The sequence below is a fragment of the Urocampus carinirostris genome, chromosome 16 (genome assembly GCF_059441175.1).
Source record: "Urocampus carinirostris isolate Australia breed hairy pipefish chromosome 16, RoL_Ucar_1.0, whole genome shotgun sequence".
In the NCBI taxonomy this organism is placed as follows: Eukaryota; Metazoa; Chordata; class Actinopteri; order Syngnathiformes; family Syngnathidae; genus Urocampus; species Urocampus carinirostris.
Genome location: NC_142364.1, coordinates 23,472,163 through 23,499,285, shown reverse-complemented (window position 1 = coordinate 23,499,285; position 27,123 = coordinate 23,472,163). Strand labels below are relative to the sequence as shown.

At 39.1% G+C, this 27,123-nt stretch overlaps 1 protein-coding gene across 1 annotated transcript in view; it reads left to right on the top strand.

Moving 5' to 3' along the window:
- Positions 1-27,123, top strand: part of pappaa (pregnancy-associated plasma protein A, pappalysin 1a) — a 161,032-nt gene that overhangs the window by 3,644 nt on the left and 130,265 nt on the right. Inside the window, exon 2 of the mRNA XM_088356261.1 lies at positions 9,129-10,224. Within this exon, the coding sequence (XP_088212387.1) occupies positions 9,129-10,224 (1,096 nt within the window). The remainder of the gene's footprint in view (positions 1-9,128; positions 10,225-27,123) is intronic.

The following is a 27,123-nucleotide window of genomic DNA, read 5'->3' as shown; positions in this document are numbered from 1 at the left end:
AGTACGCTAACCTTTTTGAAGCTGATAGCTATGCTTTTGTTACTAATTAGCGCAAAGTGCTACCAGTTTGATGTGCATTACTAAAAGAACATGTTGTATACTATATTGTTACTATGTTTTTTCTTTTCTGTTTCCAGATTGTAATTTTCAGAGTTTTTAGGCCCAGTCAACCACCAAATATCATACCAGTTAGAAATCAAATTTCCTAGAAAATCTCAATGACCAATGAAATGTTTTTATGTGGTCCTAGGGGCACCATGTAATTTTCAGAGTTTTTAGTCTCAGTCAACCACCAAATATCATACCAGTTAGAAATCAAATTTCCTAGAAAATCTCCAATGAAATGTTTTTATGTGGTCCTAGGGGCACCATGTTGGAGACCCCTGATTTATTTATCTAATATAAATTGATCTATTTTCTGTGCCACATATTTTCACTGGGGAGCTGAAGCACATCCCAGCCATTTTCAGGCAGTGGGTAGGAGACACCCTGAACCGGTTGCCAGCCAGTCGCAGGGAACACAGAGCCGGTAGCTGGAATCGAACTCCGGACATCCACAGGGTGGGGCTGCGTGCTAACATCCCATCCACTGTAATTCGAAGATATTTAATGGAATTTACGAATAAATAGCTTCTAGATTGTTTCTATTGGTATTGCTAATGGGGTGTGCGTAACTGATGCAGTGCTAGCATTGGCAACTAGGAACGTCCAGAAAGTGTGAGAGTTTTTAATGGCTGCGTATTGATTGCTACTACTGCAAATCCTGCAAGTGTAGCTAAGATGGTAGAAAGCATTAGTGGCTAGCAGAGGTCAGTATTTGCGAGTTCTGCAGATAGTTGCTGAGTTAGATTTGGAGTCATTCCTAGTGTTTCATTATTGTAATATACAGAATATAGAAGAGATAATTAGTATCTTCAAAGACAAGAGGGAAAAAAACATTTTCCAGAACCTTCTGTTTTAGCCTGTAAAAGACAAGTTAGCGCATCACTTTCCAGGGAGATGCAGTATCTATACGTTGTGATATGATAACTGTCATGATATTAGCTGAAATAGTCCTAGTATGGTGACTTACAATAATATACTTCCAGCAAATTCTAAACAGTCTTAGAATATTGTAAATGTTGATACTTGAAAGTATCATGGTCTATCCATTGCCGAAGCAGGTACATTTTTTATGGATGTGGTGAAAAATGTTCTATATGAATCATCTATGAAAAAAATATACCGCCCACATAAATTCAACTGAACTTTCAAGCAGAAGAGGCTAGCCAGAAGATGCTAGCTTCCCACAGATGGAATATTACCTGCTATTTTTTTAAGATATTTAGGAGTTTCCTTTTGATTAATTCCTCTTAACAATATTGTGGGAATTCTAGTATGGTGAAATCACTATATTGCTTTAATCGTTACATCCCAAGCACTTAGATAAGCAATAAAGGACCTTAATTGCTGACGTTTTAAAGCAACGTAACTTCCTGGTTTAGTTATGGATGTTTGAAAAGTGTTGATGGCTTTGTTTGCTACTTTGTTTGCAAATTCACCGATTGTGGTTTACTGCTGTTTTGTAGGCTACCACTGATGTCTTCATTGAGATCCATTATTCCCTTGTAGCTTCTTAGCTGAATAGTTTGCCTGACATTTCTCAAGTAGCCAGGAAAGCTGAGAGGCTTGTATACTTATTTTGACTCATCTCCAAAAGCTTACTATTCGCCATTGTTTTCAAGCATTTTTGGTTTTTGAGTAGCATGTGGCCGTTACTTGTCCCTTCCCTATATGTTCCTTGTGGTAGCTTGGCCCAAAAAGGAGACATTATCTAATTTACGTAAATGAGAGGTCTAAAGGGTGTTTTCCCCGTACTGACCAGAGAGCTGGCGAATTCATCTTTCTGGTCGCCCAATATTGTCAATAGGCATCTACTAACAGTCAGGGAATCAAATTTTCTGGGTACGTCCTGTGCTCTTCTTAAGATTAGCGCTGCTGTGACTGTTACATGTGGTCAGAATTGATCCCAGCTTGTTTCACGCAGACGCATAATCAGAACATCAAGTTCTGCGTCCAAATGTTATGCAAACTTTGTTGTGGCCTATTAGCCTCGTATCCGGGTCGCGTTGCGTCGTCCCGCATCAAGGGAGGAAGAAAATGAATGTTAAGGCAAACCAGGGTTCTCTCGGGGGAGAATTCCATGCAGACGTCGGCCGATGTTTGCAGTGATAATGGATGTTCTCAAAACCGGTGTTTGTGTCTCGTAGGAACCAAATGAAAGCGACTATTTGAACATTACTGCAAAAAACCTTCAAAATGTTTCGTAGGGGCCTTTATTATTTTCAAATATTTGAGAACAGATGCCTGACCACGTACTAATTAGGGGATCAGTGACACTCATGTCAGTTGTAGGACTGTCGTCATAATGAAAACCAGAGTTAGGAAGTTCTTCTTGAGCTGCTGTTGGTTTGCATATATCCAAAACTGAATGACCTAAGCAAGACGGGGATTAAAATGTTGATCGTGATCTCACTCGTTTTGCCCAATGCTAGCACCGCCAACTACCTTAATGGGATGTCAATGTCACAATAAAAAGTTATGGTCCAATTTTCTTTTTTCATAAAAGCTCTCCAACAACCCGAAACCCTTTTAAACGAATCTTACTGGCAGGCTCGCAGGCCCAAAGATTCCAAAAAGTAGTTTAAGATATTCAAGCCTGACAGCCCAGTTAAATGTTTAAAGTCTCAATACGTGATGTCATGACATTTTTATCATCAATATCTTTTTATTTGTCCATGTTTGAGATTAAATACCGGCGCAATTTTCCATCATCCATCAGGGAAACCGTGGCCTTAGGGCGAAAATGTATTTTCACCTCTCATAGGGCAACAAAGTCAACACACACTATATTGTTTGCCTGTCAAAGTCAACGTTTTTCTTTGTAGTCTGTGTGTGTTAATACTGCTTTACTTTTTTGAGCTTTTTGTTTCCCGAGGTTGTTTTTCTTGGACAAGGCGGCCCTTGAAACGAGCGCAAATCCCTTAATGTGTGTGTGTGTGTATAGTATATCATGTGTAGCATACAGTGGTTGCGCTTGAAGTTCATCCCAAACGTTCGATTTGGAGCTCAACCGGAAATTCTCGGAGCAAAAATACCATCAGTCATGGATCCCTTCAATGGACCAGGCATGTAATAAATAAATACCAGGAATATGCATATTCCTCTGAGTTTTGGTTATGAATCAGGTTCAGAGTCAGGTATGTGACACTGTCATTTTCCCAGATATTGTGAAAAAAATAGTTCTTCTAACCAGTAGGATACATCTGGGGTTATTAATTAGTGCCTTTAGACCAGAATTCAATTATTCTTTTTTTTTGAGGCTATGAGCTTGTTACTTTGTTACTGATTAGCAAGAAAGACTACCAGCTTAATATGCATCGCTAAAATAACAAATTAGCATGTCTTATGTTATTACTAGGTAGTAATTATTAGAGGCAAGGTTAAAATAGGCTAAGTCAACCACTAACACATCCACTTTGTATAGAGACAGTTAGTGGTTTGATCATTTATTAGACACTGACTCATGTCAATGATTTATCATACCAGTTAAAAATCCAATTTCCTAGAAAGTTACAATACATTTTCCAAAAGGGTCTTTAGGTTACTCAGGTGTTTTCAAGAGACTATTTGTTGCCAGTGGGCTTCACGTTTGTGACCCGTTTAGACAGTAAGTATAAATGCGACTTATAACTTCTCTGGGTAGCTTTGTAATAGATCTTTCAGCATGTATTGCCCAAAGATTCAAATTTGGATCATTTTTGGATTTGGGTATCTATTCATGACAGCTGATTAAAAAATGTAGACTAGCTTTTAGGGATTTAAAGCTTGATAGCACTGTGATCAGCTCGAGCTCGCCCATAAATATGTGGCTTGCTAATGTTAGCTTCATGTACACGATGACAAAATAAATTTCTGAACCTGATTCGATTTTCTGAACAAAACACTGATGTCGAGATTATGTAATCATTCCTTTTGACTCTGTGTTTCTGCTGTTTGACAAGAAGTATAAATGAGGATTCATTACATTAGCTTTCTTCAACAGCTTCGTTGATATTAACTCTGAGTTAAACCTTAAACTTTTTGAGTTGAAGCTTGAAATACATTGCACGTTCTGTAAAAATGTATTGTGTAATATTAATCGAGCATGGTGTAATTATGACGGCGTTTTGCACGAAAAGCCCTATGAGCATTTGACCACACCTTTATCCCTGAGTGGGCTAGCTGACAGATGGAGGGCTTTTTCCTCCCTAACAAACAAAAAGGCAGCGGACGTCATCCACCTAAGGCCCGACCTTGACGCTGAACCCGGCCCATCGCTCTCTTTTTGAACATCAGTGCATTGAATTAGCAAGTTAATGAATGCATCCTGGTGCCGTTCGTTGTATAATGAAAACCAGATCAAAGTTAGAACTTACCATTAGCCAGAGGTGGCCTGATTGATGGAGTAACAAAACCATGGGAAAGAGCAGTTTGGGAAGGAGAAGTCTTGATTCTTATGATACATATTATCTTAATTAATAATTATGTCAATTAATCAAAAATTAAGGTAATTGCCTGTCAAGTTTTGGCATACAGTACTACGCAAAGTGTTGGAATACAAGTGCATTAATCTTTAAAATGACCTGGTGATTTGAAGTATGATTCCCCTGAGTTGATGTTAACCAAAACTTAAGTTGGGAGGAGCTTTACAAACACTACTGTGTAATGGACACCACTAGTCAAAGTATTAATGGCTGTTTGAGCGTATGAGAAAACTGAGTTGAGAGGTCGCTCAAGGAAAGTAGCACTGTTGAGCTATCTACCTAAATTACTTTATAAATCCTGATGTGTGTGTGTGTTTGTGTGTGATTGAAAGGCTCCAAAATGGCTCAACACATTTTCGTGACGATTCACACCGCTGTTCATTAGGCTTCCGCGGTTGACTTTAGACGGGTTTCGTGTCAAGGCACCCCTAACAAATACCAACAAAGTCGATAGACATCAATTTTCATGTGGTCTGCTTTTGTAGACCCTCTGGCAGCCAAATTAAGTACTGCAACACCAGACAAATGACCATTCCAAGCAGCCGTATCCAATAGTCTATCCAAGAGGCAACATTTGGCCATTTGCCTGCTTAGTATAATTTAGCACTGCAGGCTAAAAATGCTAGTCTGTATAAAGCTAACCTGTTTTTTGGAAGAGTAATAACAAGTTACTATCATAAAACCTTCCTTCCCCGAATCTATATGTGTAAAGAAACAATAATCATGTAAACACTTTAATGGGAAACTAAACACAATTTTTGTTAGCATGGTTAGCATATTACCACCATATTACCATAGTAGGTTCCTGTAACATGTTTATTATCAAAATAATAATACAAATGAACTATATATTAAAAAAAATACATTGTACTTCATTTTTCGAAAGTTAATTCAGTTATATGTAAATTTATGGATGAATCATTTGCCTAAGAGAGTCACCATTATTAGCATTCTGTTACACAGAGGTTAAAAGTTATAAATTTAAACATTATTGTAGCGGCATAGATATGACACAGAGTAAAACCAACAAATAGGTACTGTGCCGTGACCACCAGGGACGTGTTATTGAGGTTTTATTCTCCTTCTCTGGATCGTGAAAACTTCGACAATATAATGCAGTGCATGAAGCGCTTGTGCCAATATAAATAAATAATTTATATTAAAAAGCAAAAACGTAACATCTGTGCGAAGAATTCGGACCGAGTATTTGGACAAAAAAAAAAAGCTGAAGAGACCTGTTCAGTTGTGGACTTTTATTACAAAGAAACAAACTAAATAAACAGAACATTCTGGGTATACTCACTAGTCAAGCCTCAACCACTGTTTTTATAGGAAAGGGCGTTGATTGACCAACATGAGGATTAGCTGGAAAATGAAACTTAACCAGGTAAAAAAGGAAATCAGATCTTCACAGGAGATATTTTGTTAACACCCAGCAGAATGTTGAAGATTTTAGGGCAGACTCATCCAAACACCAATTAGAAACTTTGCTGTGAAAATACAGGATGAAAGGATGCATAGAGACATCAAATGGATACAGCAAGTAAACACTTTATTTGAACATTTGGATAAAGATAAAGTCTAGTAATAACAACTAAATGAACAATGTGACTATGAAAGTAATGACCTGATGGTTAAAAAAATAAAACTAACAAACTGGAAAAATCAAGCAATCATGACTATATATTTAGTGACACGTTTTAATAACCAAACAATAGACATCAAATAAACACTTTTGGAAAATGACGGCATTGCCTTGTTAATCCTTCAACATGGATGTAGACTGATTGGAGATATAACCAGCCTTAGCGTGAGTATTCTTAAATACGAGATCTCTGGAACCGGGAGTTTTTTATATTTTTTAATCAAAAGATCAAATAAATACAAATCTGTAAAGCACTTTTGAATGAACTCACATCAGTTTTAACCTTTTACTATATTTTAATCACAGTAAATTATCACAAAAGAACAATTGCCTGAACACATTTATAGCATTCAAGCTAGTGAGCTCGTAGCTGTCGCGTTCCGTTGATGAATCAAACTCAATAATTTCAAAACCAACCGTACTTAATTTTTAATAATCACTGAGAGGAGATATAGGGTGCTGAAGTACCTAAAATACATCTGAAATGATTGGTAAACCAGTGTGGAAATCTTCTGTAGTCCTTCTAACCTTTTTTGCAAAAAACCCTCCATACAGCAGCCTCGACCACAATCTTGCATTCACGATGAACCCTGGTGCACCCGAACGTGTGCGCCGGTCACATACGTACCTCAACAAGCGTTAGATAAACAAACAGTTAGCATTCAGAGATCCCCTAAGAAGTGAAAACACATTACCATGCTGGAGCTGACACACATGGTCCAAGTGAAACAGGAAAAAGGTGTTTTGGTGCCTCTACAAAAACAAGGCCTCAGCAGAAAACTTGCCTTTTCTGGCTACTTAGCTGGCAAGGGACATTTACACTAACAACTTTAAATGCACTCAGTGTTCACGAAAGGTCTATACAGAGAGATTTCCATGGAGTTTCCCTTAGCCAAACATGCACTTCAACCCAATTTCCAGGACAACATATCCTCAGATATAGCAGGAAAAATAAATCATATTTTTGCATCTGCTTTCCGATCTTGACAGCTAGAAATATCAATTGGCAGTCTTGCATATTTTACATATTTTTGTAATGTGTAGGACTGGGTTAACTTTTAAGGAGTTCCTCAGTGGGTGTATCATTCTAGTACAACGCCTTGCAAAAGTATAGGCCCCGCAAGGACTTTTTGATTGATTGCCATATTTCAGGCTTCGAACTGAAAGGTAAAGAACTGAAAATATTTTCTTAGAATTGACAACATGAAGTGGAGCCAAATTATTTCAACATTTTGTATTATATTAACAACAACAAAAACATTGCACCCTTGTTTTCTCAGGTCAGCCAATAGAACTCCTTAAGACCCCTTATATCTTCCAAATAATTCAACGTCAACCTAAATGGATAACAAATACAGAGTGGACTATGTCTCAGTTTGAATGCACCTGCTCAGTGATGGCTTCAAAGATTGAAAGGAGACCCTGGAGAAGAGACAGCATTATGAAGACCAAAGAGCACAAAAGACAGGTCCAGGATAAAATTATGGCAAAGTTCAAAGCAGGAATAGGTCAAAAATATATTTCACAACAATTACACATCTTGCGGAGCATTGTGCGAGCAATAATATCAAAATAGAGAGCATACAACCACTGCAAACCTACCAAGACCTGGCCGTCCCTCAAAACATTCGTCTCAAACAAGGAGAAAAATAATCAGAAAAGCAACTTGCAGGCATACACAGCTGAGGTGGGACAATAGGTGTATAGTCATATTCTGCATAAACCTGCCCTTTACAGAAGAGTGGAAAGAAGAAAGACCTTTCTGAAAGAATACCATAAAAAGGCCTTTTTGGCGTTAGCAAAAAGCAACACGGCAGACAAAATTAACACGTGGAACAAGGTTCTATGGTGAGATAAGACCAAAATTGAACAGTTTGGGTTGAATGCCAAACGTTATACTTGTAGTAAGAGTAACACTGAACATCGCCCTGAAAACACCATGGTGGTGGCCACATCAAGCTCTGGGGTCGGTTTTATTCAGCAGGAACTGGGTAGATTGTTGCAGCCAAATACAAGGCGTTTCTAGCAGAAAGTCTGTAAGAGACCTGATATTTGGGAGCAGGTTCACTTATAGAGACATACCCAAAAACGACTTGTGGCTGTATTCACTCAAAGGGGCCGATATGTTTGCAACGGCTACTACGTATTTGTTATCACAATATAACATATCTAATACATTAGGTTTATTCTCATATGTTGGTAATCCTTCTATTTAGTCGTAAATACATATTGGAAAAAAATGATGATTTTTTTTTCATGTGCGTTGCCAAAATAGGCCAAGACTGTATCGGCAGATACAACAAATTCATATCAATAAAATATTTGTTTTCCCTTCCTTCAACTAAATCCTGCTCATGACTCGAAAAGTTTCCCCTCACTTGCTGTATTGTAAACTGCATGGACTAAAATTAAGGGCCAGTGTACACCTTGAAAATTCGATTGTACCACACCACTGGTTTTAGAGTGGTATTTACTTGTTCAACCAAATAATGATGTCTATTGGACGGAACCATTTTTGAATGGTCTTTTCAATGTCTTTAAAAGCAGTTTTTGTTCGATAAAATATAAGTCTTTGAAGAGCATGCTCAACAACAACACCACTTTTGCGTTAGACTATTGCTTTTCTCCCCGACTTATTTATTTGAGAAATGTAATTTTAGTCTACGGCTGCTTTTGCATGGATAAACCGCTCCAATGATTGCATTAGACGTCTGTTTCGGCACTTCAGATTATAAACAAGCACATGCTGTTTGTGTCTTTTAATGCTCTATTCTGGAGAAGGATTGGTTTTCGCCCGTAAAATAGGGAAATGATCAAATCTACCACTTTTTCTTTGTCAAAAAGTTGGCATGTATTGAAGAGCAATTTTACTCAACGAGACGTTGACATGTAACAACTCTTTATTGTGTTTCTGTCAGGCCTTTACGACAAATGTTTCTACGCCTCCAGCGACAGAGGGTGGCTACTCGGTATCCAGTCGGTCAGTGAGCACGGCAACCGAGACCCTCGTTTCTTCTTCTCTATTAAGACGGATCGCGCTCACAAGGCTACTGTGGTCCACTCAAATTCACGCTACCTGCCCAATCACTGGGCGTATCTGGCCATCACCTACGATGGCGTCTACATGAAGCTCTTTGTCAACGGTGCCCAAGTGGGAGTTAGTCGCGAGCAATCGGGTGACGTCTTCAGCCACCTGACCAAAAAGTGCAAAGTGCTGATGATCGGGGGCAACGCGCTTAATCACAACTACAGGGGGGCAGTGGAGAGGGTGGCTTTGTGGCGACATGCTCGAGGACAGAGGCAAATCATCAGGGACATGCAGGGCCTCGAGGATCCGCAACATCTACCTCAACTGGTCATACGGGAAACATTTGAACACCCGGGCAGGAAATGGCTGACCGTGAAAGATGGGAGCTTCCCTCAGCCAGAGCAAAAAGGAGCCGGGCGGACTGGCTTTCACAAAGGAGGACATTCTGAAGGATTACTAGACACTATGCTTGAACCTCCACCCTGTGGCCAAACGATCTGCGACAACGTCGAGGTCATCAAAAACTACAACCAGCTTCCAAGCTTCCGACGCCCAAAAAGAGTACGATACCGCGTGATCAATATATGGGACGATGGGTGGACCAAGCCCACTGTGTCGGACCACCAGATCACCTTGCAACACCAGCAGCTCAACGACGCTTTCGGTCCTTACAACATCACCTGGGAGCTCAGCGTCCACAACGTAAGCAACTCATCCCTTCGGAACAGGTTGATCCTCGCCAACTGCGACATAAGCAAAGTGGGCGACGACGCATGCGACCCCGAATGCAACCACCCGCTCACCGGCTTCGACGCCGGGGACTGCGTATCAGGGCACAGGAGTCGCTGCCCCGAGAGCAAGCAGGGCAACGGTGTATGTGACCCGGAATGTAACTGGGAAAATTTCTACTATGACCTCGGGGACTGCTGCAACCCCGACATCACGGACGTGACCAAGACCTGCTTCAACCGATCCTCTCCACACAAGTAAGAGCGTCTCTCGTCTTCTTGCAGTGTTTACAATATATAAAGAAGGTCCTGGTGGGCTGCGAGAGTTTAATTGGTCCCGCCAGAGTCTCATAAAGTTGTATTACTGAAAAAAAAAATATATATATTCAGTCGGTCTCTTCCTCCGAGCTAACGCGGGCACTTTCATTGACACATGCTGCACTCCCACTCTACCATTTGGTTGTTACGGTGTTTTTTCCGCTCTACCTGCACTCTGATTAAACAGCGGGGTAAAATGTGACATGGACAATCGTCACGTTTTCCCTAAGATGAGAATGTTTCTCTACGACCCAAAAATAGTTTAGTGCTGAGCGTTTAACACAGAAACCCTGCCCAGTGCTCTGTCGCACTGCTGGCATTTTCAACATGACGTGAAAACACGGCGCTGTCATTGCAGGCAATTCAAAAACATATGCTACAAACAGGAAAATGCTTTCTAACTGCAACTTTGAGTTGCGAGTTACAAAAATCTCCAGTAAACCATCAATGAAAAACCGGCATCCTTTCATAGCAGCAATCACAAATGATGGTACTGATATTTAATACTGTATTTGTCATGATTACTGATGCGAGGCACCTTTGCCCGTTCCTTTGGCATGAACAACCCTGGTCGCTGATTGGCTCCCTGCCACTTTTTCAAACCCCCCGGCTCCCTGTAACCAGTGTCAGACCGTTCTGCAAACCTATGCTTTGAGCTAGCCAAGCTCTGTACTATCCGTCATTCTCCTGCCCTGTTTTCTCCTGCCTGATACCTGTTGCCGACATATTTCTGGACCCGTTCCTGCCTTGCTCCTCCGTCCCGGTCATCGACCAGTTTTGCCCTGTTTCCTGCCTGATACCTGTTGCCGACCTCTTTTCTAGACTCGTTACTGCCCCTTGCTCCTCTATCCCGGCCATCGACCTGTTTTCCCGCTGCCTATGATCACCCTCGCTCGACATGGAAGTGCCACTTCCGCGTTACTGCCATCAACTACCCGTGACCGACGATCATCGGAATCGTGGAAGCAAGCGCTGCTCTTTTTCTCAATAAAACTGAGTAAAACGAACGCTATTGGGTCCTGTCTCCGTTTCTGGCTTGTGACAGTATTTTACCAAATCACCCATATGAGTATTACATTTAATTGCATTCAAAAATTTGTTTTGATCTGTTTAGTTGCCAATACATTATTAAAGTACTACAGCATCTGCATCAGAACAACACGAGTTATTTTCAGTCTCATTAACTGGCAAGCAGATTTTTTTTGCATTGAACTCCTGTCTTGTTTACTATGCTTTGTGGGTAAAATGTGTTTGATGTGTGATTGCCTTTCATAACTAGTGCATTTATGTGCAAATAGTTTACACAGGCACACATCCATCATCAGATCGATGCGTTTGAATTGTACATTTGAAAGCATTTTCTTCTAGTGTACCCCTAGTTTGCCCACCCACAAGTTTTTATGGCAAACAGTGCCTTGTTTAATCAAACCACCGCCGTGATGAAACCATTTTACCTGACCAAATCCACGCATCTCATTCCCCGAGCGAAGAATCTTTCGTTGTACCTGCTGCCAAGACGGGCTTGGAAGTCTTGTCCTTCTGCTTCCTGGCCATTTGGTTTGTAGCTGAAATGTAACTTAACTCCCAGCCTGTGTGGGCCTGGGATATCCTCCGGGGGGTAGCTAGTCCAATCTTACCTCGGCCTAGTTCAATCAGCGTTCCACACACACACAAGGCAAAACAAATGCTCCATGATGATTCTCCTGGTAGCAAATACACAAGCCAGACGGATTTTTTTTTTCTTGATGTATGTATCCATTTTTCAACAGCTCTAACCACCTTTTTCTACTTTGTTTCCTGTAGCCAGTGGTCTTAATTAAGCTGTCTTGATTGGCGGCGGCAGTTGATTCGGAAAGAGTGAGATTGTAAACAGTGTAAAGGCAAATGGAGGTCAGGAAAGCGGGACCAGAATGACTTTCGCTCGTAGCGATGGAAATTATTCTAGACATGCCGCTTTCACCAGGAAACCGCACAGACGTGTTTCCTTGGGAGGCAGGTGAGGGTTTCCAAACATGGGAAGCGGAATTTTTCCAATGAAAAACAGTAGGGGAACCTGTAAGGATTCATTTCTTTTTAGTGGTTCAGAGAATACGAAGCACAGTAGCCGTGATTGAAGATGTTTGTAACGGATTTTTCCAGCAATACTGATTACCAATACCAACGTCAACGCGTCCGCAGACCAGTACCAAGATTATAAATTATATTATATTGACCTGTCTCCTATACTGGTAGGCGCTACAGGTCCCTCAAAACAAGGACAGACTGGCTCAGAGACAGCGTCTTACATAGCTTTATCACCACTCTAAACAAGCCCACAAAACTGTGAAAACATATCTTGCGAATTATTTTGTTATTCTTCCTTTTATTGCTGTGAAAACCTGTGAAAATATATACCTTGTGACATATTTTGGGAACTTTGTTGCAGCTAAATGTTATTGCACTTCTTTTCATTGCACTATTTTTTCGATGCACTTTCTTTTTCATTCACAAACATTGCACTATTATTACAACTTAGGCCAGTCTCTAAGCACTATGTCCTATTTTTAGTCTGGCTTTTATCCCAGATAGTTTTTTTTTTTCTCTTTAAAGTCTGTTACATATTTACCCTGGAGTGCTATGTCCAATTTTGTTGCATACAATGTTTACTACACGGTTATCAATACAAGACAATTTAATTCAATGCACTGTGTAGCTACATTTATACGCACTTATAACTCTACTTAAACTAAGGAAAACTCTCTGAATTTCAGGTAATAGTGATCCATTTAAACACTGTTTTAATTTTATGTTATACTTTTTTGGAATATAAGATATACAACACACACACATTTTGATATTGACAATTTATCTTCTCGTGGAAAAAGGGATTTTTAAAAATAAAGGGGATCATTATGCTACTTTTTGCTCAATTTTCAAATCCGACTTTTTGGCCTGAAATAAAATAATATTCCATTGGCAGACAATTAAGATTATTCTAAGTACAATTTTGCTGGTTTTAAGACATTTCGAATTCCTTTGTAAAATAAGAAAATGTATTTTTAAAATGGGCAAAATGTTTTTATCTAGCAGGTGGTAATAACTTTGCCATTTTATTATCTATCTTGGTAGAAAATATATTATATAAAATATACAAAAATAATCTTAATGTTTTTTCTTTTTTTGTTCCAAGGGGTAAAGTATATCTCAAAACAAGAAAAGCATACATAAAATTAACATTTTGTTGCAATGATATACTAAGGTTTTTTTAACTTATGCTGTAGCATATACCTCCGTGGCAGAAAACCTTATCTTATTTATTACATTCCTTATTTTTCTTAAAATTTTAATTTTCTGGGGGGCAAAAAAAAAAAAGTGGATATTTTTTTCAGATTTAGATATTATTTATTTTTCTTAGTAAAAATACTAATTCTTAAAACACAAATTGATATTTTCCATCTACCACATGTGTGTTAGACTTATGGCCAATTGGCCGGCACCATGATTTTCCGTGCCCCTCGAGAGCTTTTACATTTTTGAGCTTCTAAAAAATAAATGGGTCAAATAAGTGTTTTGAACAAAAACTACATTTCCCGTAATTCCTTTATGACAATACCTGCAAAGTGATGGCTTAGTGCCGCTACACAGCTGTGTTTCAATAGTCTGTAAATACCAATGAGTGTCTCTTTTATTCAAATATATTGAAACGTAAACATGAACCATTTTTTTGCGGTTAATCAAATGACATCATACACTCTAAATATCTATGTATTTTATGTGCTTTTTTTAATTGTCTACATTTACAACAGCCTACTGTTGTACTAAACACAAGTCTGAAAATTAGCGTCAGAAAAGTATTGCGCAGCTCCAAGTGATCAAACATTGGTCAATTTTTTTGGACTTTTAATAATTATAATGACATTACTTGCTATTATTTGTCGGATAAATATCAGTCCATTATTTACTGTGTATACTCAGTAGGTTCTCACCATTAACAATAGCGATAAACCATTTTTCACACCATCCTAATGGTCTGGAAGGGGCTGGCTGGTTTCAATCAGGTCTGATCCTGGAAACCCTGTGTTTCCGCCGCCATCCCTTTGTTTGAAATTTCCGCTAAATAACAAAATAATGACATTTAATGAACAACACAGAGAGAGTAAAAACAGGTGGGCTTCGCATCCCTTCCAGCTTAGTCATCTCTCATAGGCAATTCATCAGGCGGCAGAGAATCTGCTTGATTTAGACGTCAACAACTGGCTTCTACTGTCCAAATCTCCCTGGTATTTGACATACGGGCGTGGGGTTTGACGCATACCAGAAAGAAAAACACGGGCGATATACCCGTTCTGAATCGTCTTGCTGGAGTGACTGCTCGCTTTGATGATGGTATGTGAATGGTACGGTATGCTAAGCGGGTATTTTGAGTTCTTCGACTTCTGCCGAAGGAATCTGAGTGCCGCACGATATTTTCCAGGGCGACGGTAACTTTTATATCCTTCAGCCTTAACTTCTGCAAATTAATCTTGCAGGATATTATTGCATCGACGCACCTCGATGATTGATTTTATCTCACGGGCCTTAAAAATAAAAAACAAAACACTCCGTTGTCTGGATTATTACGGTGTGAATTGATATTGCATCAGAAAACGGGGAGCGAAGGGTAAAAGGAGTGCTTTCTTGGTTAACCTCCCAATGACTCACTGATGAAATATTCAATTATTTTAGAGATGTCAAATGTGTTTGTACAAAACACTACCAGACAGAATCAAACAGTAAAATTATCTAAGCAAACTATTCTGATAAAAGTAAAGTATAAGTATACATTTCCAACTGAAAATGTACTTAAGTACATAAGCGAATGCCTCCTTTACAGCACCCTCTGAAAATAAAGATTTAGATTAATGATTCTTCTATTGCGCTTACCCCGATTTCCTTATACCTGGGGCGGGCCAACTTTTTTACCCGCGGGCCGCGATGGTTTTGAAACATTTTGCTTTGGGGCTGGGCCAAGAAGAAAAATAATGATTGATTTTATTTGAAATATCTGGCGATACAGCGTCTCGATAGAATTAGTTTTGTAAACAGTAAGAATTAAATAAAAATATATATGTCCCTTTTTTAAGCATACAAGTTAATACAACGTTTTGACACCATTGTCGTTAATAGGCTTTTGCTGTCGGTTGAAATGTGGCAGTGCATACTCTTTTCCAAAAAAAGCACAACTTACTTATGAGTTTGTTGAATTCCATCGATCGGGACCACACTTTTTTGGCATTCTTTTGAAACTCATTTTAACTACATGCATCATAGCTGATAATTACAGCCATGATCGTTTGGTCACCTCTTCAATCAAAAGATACGCTTCAATGGTACGATCAGTTCCATGTATGGATTAAAGAAGCGTTTTTATTTTTTTCACCACGACTCATCCATCCATTATCTGCACCGCCCGTCCAAGCTATCTTCGGGCAGTGAGCAGGGCACACCCTGAACTGGTTGCCGGCCAGTCGCAGGGCTTTTTACCACAAATAAGAGCTTAACAATACAAAATGTCGTTTAAAGAAAATAGCTAGGAAAAGTGTTTTATTGCTTTATTGAAAAACAGTCATTAGTTACTGTTAGTAATTAATTATTATTTAAAAAGTAACTTAGTTACTCTCCATGTTACTGAAACCAAAACGTAGTGTGTTACTCTGAAAGTACAGATTTAGTTACAACTTTCTGTTTATCCTCGCATGGAAGCCGACCCAATAAACTGCTTTAAAATGCCTCATAATAAAATGGAAAGAGGAAAAGTGTACAGCAATCTGTATAAGCAGCAAATCCTTCATATTTTTGGCTTGTGCAACCTTAAGAGTCTTAGTTAATTATACACCTGCCCACGACATTCTATACGCATTTTTTTCTCTGGTCTTCAAATCACTCCAAAATATCCTTCTCCATTTCTGGGTACTGTCCAAGACATTTTCTTATTTTCTCCTGGCCTGGTGTACTGCAAAAACAATTTTGCATGTAAAAAGACCAAAATTCCGCCCACTTTTACCCTCAACTCTATGCTCACATTTGCCCCATTGATCTCCAATTAGTTTGTTGTTCCTGTGAAAGCCAAGCTCCCTTTCCCATACGTTGCCTACCATTTGCACCCAGCGACCCTACTGAGGATAAGCGGTGCTGATAATGGATGGATGGACACTTAACCGAATATGCACCTATAAACTGATGCCTGGATTTCAGTATTTTATTTTATAGCTGTAAATCCAGCTTAGTTGCAAGTATATTGGTAGGAAGAATATCTCCTTGAGTAGAAATTCAGCATTATGATACTTTGCACCTACTTGGATTTAGATGTACTTTTTAGGTAAATATAAACATGCTTACTCTTTGACAATGTTGCTGGCAGATTGAGGGTTGTATGTGACAATGCGAGTGATGCAGAAGTCTTCAGAGGTATAAATAATACACTCAATAATAAGTGGTATAATAACACTGTAGTACACCATGTAGATCAAGACCTCTCCTTCCCAAGACACATTACAGTACTCATTACCATGAAGTAATTGCGTTACGGGAACACGTTCTTTTGTAATGCGGTAGTCCCAACACTGGCTAGGAACAAAGAATCATAAAATTGCCCATGAATTCGTTGATGACCACTAGGAGGCGCTGAAAAATAATAAAAACTGTTTCCTCAAGCTTCAAGTAATATTTTTAGGCTTAGTCCCCGGACGTCATCCTTAAACCGATGACAGACGAGTGCATATAAACCTTTTCATTTTGGGAAATGGAGTTTTGGCGCAGCGTCGTCCGAGGCTAACAGGTCATCGGTTTTCCCCTCCGTCTCTCCTCCTTACGAGTCAATAGCTCTCAGTGTGGCAGATTGATGGATGGACCACCCTTTCTTTGCTCCTCTCCTCCCACCCTTGCAGTATTTAGCTCCGTGGAGGCAGCTAATCTCCCAGGCCCTTGACTTGGGTGTTTTACAGTTGGTCGTCTAAACCATTAAGCCCCGTCCCATAAAACATAATGGAGTGCTTGTTCGTAAATACCAGGACTTTGCACTTCCCCTTTAAAGCCCTAGCACTTAGAAAAACACCTGTTGCCGAGATTTCACCTGCGCTTCCAGTCGGCTCCGGGAAAAGACCTTCCTTCCGCGTCGGAGGCATTTAGCAGATGGGATAATGGGGAGTCAGATTTTATTGTTTCTTTTTAAAATATATGGTACACAGGAGAGTTTGTATTCAATTTGTTAAGTTGAAGTAGAAAGGAATGAGGATGCGGCCTCAGTGCTCTGTTAAAGACCACCACTTTAGAGATTTGGGAGAGCTTATGATGGATTCTTTGTGCTGTTAAAACATTTTGCTTACTGCTTACTGTAAAAAAAGAGAAAGAAAAAAAATAGTTACCCTATTGCTATTTCATCTTTAAAAAAAATTGGAAAAATTACGCTTAAAAAATTGAAAGTAGAATTTTCTCTATTAAGTATGTGTTAACAAAGCCTAATTGAGTTTAAAAAGTCTATGTATTTTTTTCCAACAGAGCCTAACTGCTTTTACCTTACTTTTAGCATCACATACATTTTCAATGATTGCAAAAGTTTAATTAGAACGACTCAAAGTTATCGTGGAAAATTAAACAATAGTTACGAAGTAGTTAATTGTTTCATTCAAGCAGGACAGTCACAATTGTTGGGGATTTTTTAATATTTTGCATAACCTAGGAATGTTACATTAGCAGTAGATCAGTTCTTCTTGTTTGGAAACCTTGCACATGGTTAATTTTTTGATTCAAAACAAGTGCCTTTAAATGAATGTGTGTCGAATGAGATTTATTGTTTAAAACCAATTAATAATTGAATCATCTGAAGTAACTGTAATAAGTTTGCTTTAAAAAGAAAAAAACAAAAAAGAAAAAAAAAGAAAACATCGGTCTGTTTTGCCCAGCCCTGGTATGTGTTGCTTGTTTTGAGAAACCTTTTCCACCTATATTAGAAGGATACTTAAAATGAAGAAAATGATCTTCTGGGTGCAAAATGTAAGAATATATATATATTAAACAAGATAAACAAATGTTAATATTTTAAAATTTAAGAAAATTACTTTTAGAATCTCATCTCATTAGCTGCACCGGTTATCCTCAGTAGGGTCGCGGGGGTGCTAGAGCCCATCTCAGCTGTCCTCTGGCAGTGGGCAGGGGATACCCTGAAATGGTTCCGAGCCAATCGCAGGGCACACTGACAGAAAACTCACTGGCTCATTCACACCTAGGGACAATTTGAACCGGCCAATTAACCTGAAATGCATGTTTTTGGAATGTGGAAGGAAACCGGAGTGCCCGAAGGAAACCCACGCAAGTTTGGGGAGAACATGCAAACTCCACACAGGAAGGTTTGATCCCATGACATCAGAACTGTGCTGGGGACACGCTAACCACTCAGCCGTCGTGCTGCCTACCTGCACACACATGTAAAGCAATATTAATAATTCACTGGTCAACAAAAAATATTTGCCTTTGTTGTTTCAGCGGATTTAATGTGATTTACTGAATCTAGAAATCACAATGATTTTGCTCAGTCATCTCAAGTTTATGATATATGGCTGCATGCTATTTTTTGTTTACGTGTGGGCTGCATTTCAGAGGAAGCTCTGAATTTTGAACAATAGTGATGCAATATGCAATTTCCGTTTACTTACCTTTAGGAACATTCACCATTAAATTGACAGTAATCAATGTTTCCAACAAGTTATTTAACCTGTATTGTTTTACGAAATGTTATTGTTTAAAAACGTTATTTAGAATGATGTGTGATGTTGTGTATAGACAAAAATCAGATGTTGACGCAACAACAATGTACTGTATTTTACGCACAATGAGGCGCACTGGACTATAAGGCTTAACTGTTTTAGAAGACAGCAAAATAACTGTAAGACTCATTGACATTTGACAAAAGTTATGTTTGTAATAAAAATAATATATTTTTTTGTTATTCTTGGAAAACAACGAGCAGTGCAGGGAATTGGAAGACTTGCAATAAAGGGAAAGACGAACGACAGGGTTTAGGAGCTGTGGTGTTAACCCGCTCAGAATATGAACGTTTTATTGGCAACCAGAGAGCCATGTCCACCGCTAGCTTTAGCTTTCAAATTTACAGCGTTATATGAATTATACATGGATATCCTGTATTTTTCAGACTATACGGCACACCCAAAAACCCAAATTTGTCCAGAAATGTATAACCTGGTGCACCTTATATACTGCAGAATATAGTTGAAAATGCATACAAAACTTTTAGTTATGCGCTACCATACATATTTTTAACTTTAACTCAATCGGCAAATATGCTATATACACAGTATACAGATGAAATGTCTTCCTCTTATTTGGGTGCAAACATGAAACAAATAATGTACAGTACAAATCAAAATGATTGGTCAAATAAAATAAAAGGTTTGCACATAAAAAAATGTACAAATGCAAAAATAAAAAAGGTTTTGAATAAAAAAGCGAATGCCCTAAATATAACCGGAATCTAAACAGAGCAGTTAGCATTGATTTAGAAAAAGGCCGAGGGGCAGAAGGGGAAAGGACAGTCCTGACAGTCTGATGTCCTTGAGCCTGCTGGCTCTGGCGCTGACACTGTCTTTTCCCTGACGGTTGCAGGCTGATGAGGCAATTTACTGTCTTTGAGCAGTGATTGTGCAATTATTGATCAATCGAAAAACATCGCTGACCTAAATCGCCAGACATTGTATGCAATGGCAATTGAACCAGAGTAATAGCAGTGAAAGCGCTAACACTTTACCACTACACCATCAGTGGTACAGATGACAGACAAAAAACATTAATGATTATCTTGTTATCACACAGTTTTTGCGGTGCAAGAAACAGGGATTGGGATAGTGCATTCTGATAAGTTGAACAATCTCTCCACTTCTTCAACAACGAATGTTAGAGAAGGAAGAAAACAAAGTTTTTTAACAAATACGATGGAGGCTCTTTTACGTACATATGCATATTAAACTGCAATGTTAGTGACGCACAAGTGAAGAAGTGAAAACTCTCTTTAAACTATCAGAATGCAGAACAAAATGCACTATCAAATTAGTGTTTCTTGCTCTGTCGGTAAAAATAGTGTGATAGTGAAATAAGATCGAATGTAGGGATGTCCAACTCAGTTTTCCCCCAAGGATCCAGACTTTCTGTTCTCGGGCAGGCAGAATCGAAACATGATTGTCAACTCCAGTTTTTAGGTTTGTATTTCAGTATTATGCATTATCATTCGGCCTACATTAGTAACCTACCGAACATATTATAATCACAGATGTGAAAAGATCTTTTCTACACATTTGTTCACAAAAAAAAGAAAAAAACACATGTTTAACATGTGTTAACTGGTTGATTTTAACAGTTGAGTCAATGTAGCTCTACCCCTGAAGCTACTTACTAGGCCAGGAGTGGCGAACACGTTTGACACAAAGAGCCGAAATTTTTAACTGTGAGAGTCAAAGAGCCACAACACGCACTGACCTGCCATGACAGACGGACACACACAAACACACACAATTAAAAACATATTGTTTCCCATAACACACATAACATAACACATAACACTATTTCCATTTTGCTTTGCATTTTGCCATTTTGACCATGAGGGTAACAGTCTGCCCACTCATGAAATGTTTACTTAATTTCCCAGCATTAGACGTAACCTACGCAGATGATTGGCAGTCAGTTATGTGTCCGGATCAGCATAAAAACAACAAATCTACCAAATTAATTTCAAAATATTATTTATTATTTTGTTATTAACACTGATGGATTGAGGGTGTTTTAAGAGGGGAAAAAAACTAAACATGAAACGAGGCCATTCGGACCCTGTCGTGGTGAAGAGGGTGCTGAGCCGAAAGGCAAAGCTCTCGATCTACCAGTCGATCTACGTTCCTACCCTCACCTATGGTCATGAACTTTGGGTCATGACCGAAAGAACTCGATCCCGGATACAAGCGGCCGAAATGAGTTTCCTCCGCAGGGTGGCTGGGTTCTCCCTTAGAGATAGGGTGAGAAGCTCAGTCATCCGGGAGGGACTCGGAGTAGAGCCACTGCTCCTCCGCGTTGAGAGGAGCCAGTTGAGGTGGCTCGGGCATCTAATAAGGATGCCTCCTGGACGCCTCCCTCGGGAGGTGTTCCGGGCATGTCCCACCGGCAGGAGGCCCCGGGGGCGGCCCAGGACACGTTGGAGAGACTATGTCTCTCGGCTGGCTTGGGAACGCCTCGGGGTCCCGTCGGATGAGCTGGAGGAAGTGGCTGGGGATAGGGACGTCTGGGCTTCCCTTTTAACGCTGCTGCCCCCGCGACCCGACCTCGGATAAGTGGAAGACAATGGATGGATGGATGGATGGATGAAACGAGGCAAAGAGCCACAGTATATAAAAGATATGATGAGGCAAAGAGCCGCATGCGGCTCCAGAGCCGCGTGTTCTCCACCCCTGCACTAGGCTATAAACTTTCTACATTGCCCTCTAGCAGTAGGAGAGAGCATTTGGATTGTATTTATTTAAAACTCTTGATGAAAATGAGCCATAGTAAGGAGAGCGGCAGGGTCGGAGTAAAGCCGAATCAGGTTCATTGGCAAGGAACTTTGGTAGACGTGAATACACGTGAATAGATGGTCACAAAGACGAAACCAATGCTCCATAATCTTTGTTGGGCTGAAAATGCTTCCATCGGGCTCGGACAAATGGCAAATGATCAAAGTGTCTTTTCTGGCTTGAAGAACATACTATGGTCCCAAATCTAGAACACATTGGCGATTATGAAACGAAAACTCGACATTCGCCGAGGACCCTTTAAACATTATAACTTATTTAATTGTGTGTCGAACGTGCTAATGAGCATAATTGCTCGGCCGTTAATTCAACTTAATTCGATTAGGACTTTGTGCTATTGAATGTCTGTCAGTCAAAGCAAATGGTGAATCAACATTTTCTGGGGATTTAGACCAAAATGCTTCCTTGCTGCCCGTTTTTAGAAATTTTAGAAAAACAAGACACTCAGGCATACCTGGCGCTACCCACAGCCATTGGATGTATGGCATTTTGCTTTTGGCATCAGGTGTGTGTCGGAACTTTCTAAAGCAGGGGTGTCAAACACATGGCCTGAGGGCCAATTGCTGCCAATAGTGTGAGGCCCCTGCCATAGTATGTTAGTATAGCAATACCTCTCTTTGTGGAGGTTGCGTTCCAAAAAGGACCCATGATAGTCGAAACCCACAAATTAGAAACAATCATTTATTTTTTTATTTATCAAATACACCATCAAAAATTGAAAATAAAAATAAATCCAATTTGCAGGCTCAAGCATGTGTTTAAGAGATAAAAGTATTATATTTTAGAAAAACGATTTTACAAATACATTTTGAATTGTCAACTTATGAATTCAAAAATAATCTTCCCGCTATCTTTCACTAGTGATTTCAAACAGAAGTGGAAACGATTTAAGGGACAATACTTTTTTACTTCGAAACATATTTTGCTGCCATCATGTGGACGTTAATGGGAAAACTAAAATGTGGCGTAAAACAGCTTTCACATTCTTTTAGGGTGTGGAGAAGTCCGACTTTGTAGCGATAGAAAACATATTTCTCTGCCTTTTGGTGCTTCTGTGGATCCAGAGAATTTATATTATATTTGAGCATATATAATGTTGGTTTTATGAACGTGTGTAACTTAAGTCAAGTCAAGTCTTGTTTATTTGTAGAGCCCTTAATCACAAGGAGTCTCAAAGAGCTGCACAGACCACAGATTATTGCAAACTACGGACTATTATTACACCATCCCCTGATCTAAAACCTAAATTAGGGAAAGAATAATCTAAAAAATCTTAACATGAGGAAGTTGAAGAAACTCAGGCTAGGTTCACACTGCAGAGAAATCAGATTATTTTACACGGATGTGACCTGTATCCTCTGAACAACACAAATTAGTTGTTTTCGCAAAAGATCCAGGCCACTTTCATATGTTGTCCTAAATCAGATACATATCCAATCTTTTGGAATGTGTGAAGGGTCAAGGCGCAATCATGCGACCTGCCCATCATGAAAAGGCGGGCAGTAAGCGTGGGACTCAACCTTAATGGTGGACAAAAACACGGAAAGCATTCAAATGGAGGGTAAGGGAAGTTTTGGATTGTGAACGTTTGGGGAAAACTCAGTTCTTCCTCCAGTAGCAAAATAACATTAAAATTGCTCAATAAGCTTCGCAGTAAGCATCCATGTGTACTTCCGTAAATACCGGGCGCATTGTGTGTGTTCTTTGCGCATTAGGGAGACATTTAGATGGAGATTTTAAGGCTCTCACTAAAACATCAAATTTTATCACAAAAATAAATGCAATTGATAATTCATCATGAACTTAGCCTTAGACTGCGACGTTATTGATGCACAGGCAGACACAGGCAGAAAACGGGCGGGCAACTGTTTAGAATGCCGAACACAATGCAAAATGAAAATCCGGAAACCACATAAGTGAACCACGATACAGCGAGAGATTACTGTACTCATGATATTTAAACTTTTTCACCCATAAATCTAGGAAATCCTTAATTTATACATCCAATTTGAGCAGCTTGGAAAGTTACACGTTATAGTTCCATTTTTGTATCATCTGAGTCATTGTCCTGTCACTAGATTTCCCTTTAATTCTCAAGAAACTATGACAAGCAAATGTAATTTGGTCCAATACCATGGCAAGCACAGATGCCGAGATAAAACAAGACAACTTTTCACAAACGTGTTACATTCTGGTCCTATTCTCCACGGTATGTTCTATGATGGGGATGACAAGAACTTTAGAGCATACGCCACCTTTTATGTGACGCGGCCCACATTTGTCTTTTCTATCGACGCAGTAGTAATTGTGTGCTTCTCTTTGTAAACTATCTTACTCTGCAGTCAATGGTGTCAACACGAATTTCGTTATGGTAACCGCGTAAAGTCTGTGCCGAGTTTTACCCGTCTTTTTTACATTTTCCTCATAGCCAATGTTGTGGTTCTTTTTCTGATTTTAGCTGCCGGATAATGGTTGACTCCTTTAAGAATTCTGGCATTGGTCACAATAAGTTTTTTGTTCAGTCACAGCTATTCAAAAAACTCATTGTGTTAGTACGGGAAGGGTTGGGTAGGGTTACTTTAACTGGATTACTTTCAATTACTTTTGGATTACTCCAATACCAAATATGCTAATAAAAGACAAAAGAAACTAAATATGAATAAAATGACTAAATTTTGTGCAGGCTTGGGGAGTAACGGAATACATGGAACGGCAAAAAGGATGTTGGCAAGCTGTTATGATTTATTTTCATTTTGTTTCTGTCGCATTTTATGTTAGTTTTGCCGGAGATCAAAGAGATCAAAGCCAGGAGAGAAAGCTTACCACGTGTTGTGAGTCATAATTTTATTCATACTTAGTTTCTTTTGTGTTTTATTAGCATATTTGGTATTGGAACAATCCAAAAGTAATTGAAAGTAATCCAGTTAAAATAACCCTACCCAACCCTGAGTATGGGCATGCCACCTGTTTTCCTGACAAGGTTTACCTGTGCATTGCCATGTTTTCGCAATCTTTTTACATTGTGTATTAGTGTGTGTACATATTGATATCTGCAAAATATTCTGGTAGGGAAAAAAACAAATAATGTTGCTTGTTTGGACTATTCCTTTTTCTTATTTTTTTATATAAAACAATGCTCTATCATTAATTAATTACTTTATGATTCTTGTCTTTATTATGATGATTACATTTCACATTTTTTATAATATTATAAAAATAATTGATGCTTAAAAGGATTTTTCTTGGATATTATACGAGAACAAAGTTAAAATATAGTGAAATAAAAGAGAGAAAGTGGCAAAAATTATTTATTTTGTTCCTTTTGAGCATATTTTTCTCCTTCAAATACTTTAAAAGAGAAGAAATTGAGGTAATTCTGCTCCGATTGAAGGTAAGCATTTTAAAAATATCATTAAAGTAAAATTATTGGAATGAACAAGAATTGAATTTTTAGCTTTTTTGGAAATGGAACACATCTTTTTCCTTCTCACCAGTGTTTAATGACAAAAGATAATGTTATCATTGTTTTACTAGAAAAGTACATTAAAAACTATATTCATATAATGCAGATAAATGGTAAAAACAATATTTATTTACCTCTTTTTAATAATTATTTTTGCCGTAAAACTAAGAACAAAATGCTATAAATGAGAAAAGTGATCTGTAAATGTTTCATCCCCAAAAATATTTTCTGATCATTTATTTTTTTATAACGTATCAAAAAAGGGTTCAAATATTCTACTCTTAAAAATGAGTGTTAATATAAGCAGAATTTATTTTCATTTTTACTGTTGTTTAATTTGATTTCCAAACCATTACCTTTTCTGGGATTTGTATAAACCCAAAATCCCCGTACTCTGTTGTCCCTTCCTCCGAGTTTGACGAGATTTATCCATTAAACCTTTCTGGAGATAATATCTATTAAATGTCCCCGAGTTCAAACCTTCGCTGAATTGCCAGAAGGAACAATTTTTTTTCATGAGTGTATTTCCTCCTAAACGCTGCCAACAGCGCCCTTAGCTACTTTTAAATTGCTTCCTCGAGGTGACATTGAACATGCGCCGACAGTCAGCTTGCTTTTACATTAAGATTCTTATATCTTATGCAGACATGTGCTTTTTTTCCTATGCATTTTTAAAAATGTGTTACTACTGTATTTGCTTGCTACTTCGCCCTTCGTTCCTTGCTGATTAGTGCATTGCGGGTAAAAAATAGTGTGTGATCCATTATCCCCGATCGTATATTTTTGTCAGCCTAACTCATTTTTTGCTGTGCTTTCCACCGAAAAGTGAACTGCCCGCTTGCGGATGTGATCCATTAGTTCTTGTGTGAGGCATGGTGACTCTTTTTTCGCTTCATTTCCGCCTAAAATGAACAGCACTTTTGCGGCTGCAATCCATAACCCCAACGACATTTTGCCACAAGAAGGAAAGAATATATATTTGTCGGGAGACATCCTGTTCTGGTTGGCCCAAAATGAACATGTGGTCACAATCCATTATCCCGGGTCAAATATTGCTCAGAAAAGGGCCCAACACAGCGCATTTTTTTTCGGTTCAGGCCACTGACGGTTCCATTGCGGCCAACCTGAAATGAACTACACTGTTTTGGCCCAAATTCTTTCTCGTCAGTCAACTATTGATGAGAGAGAGGGTCGAGGGAACAAATTAGTGTCATGCATGGTGGCTGTTTTCACATTCTTTCCACCTAAAATCATCTGCAGACATGCGATCGCGATCCATTATCCCAGATTGCATATTGATCCGAGCAGCAACATCAGATTGCACTATTCTCAGGCTTGGTACCTCTATTTTGGCCTTTATTACCATCTAAAACCAACTGGACTGCATCCACTATCCTTTATCTATCCCATCTCATATTGTTGCAGGTGAAGACCAGCATAAGGTTCTTTTGTCGGATGGCATGCCATCCTGGCTCACCCAAAATGAAATGTGTCATTGTCAGCCACAACTCGCATCCCCTATTGACTATTACTTAAAGCAGAAATCGTCAGAGCGTGGTTTATTTTCGGTTCAGGCCGTTTAAGTGTACCATTGTGGTGTGGCCAAGATGAACTGCACTGTTTTGGCCGCCAACCATCATCCCTGATTCACTATTGCTGAGAGCAGAGGACGGCAGAAAGCAGTTTTTTGGCGGGGGTTCGGGTCACTGAATCCGGGCCACTGAATCATGCCACTGTGGCTTCTTAAAATAAACTGCAATGTTTTGGCCGCATGTTGAAAATGGGGTGGGGGGT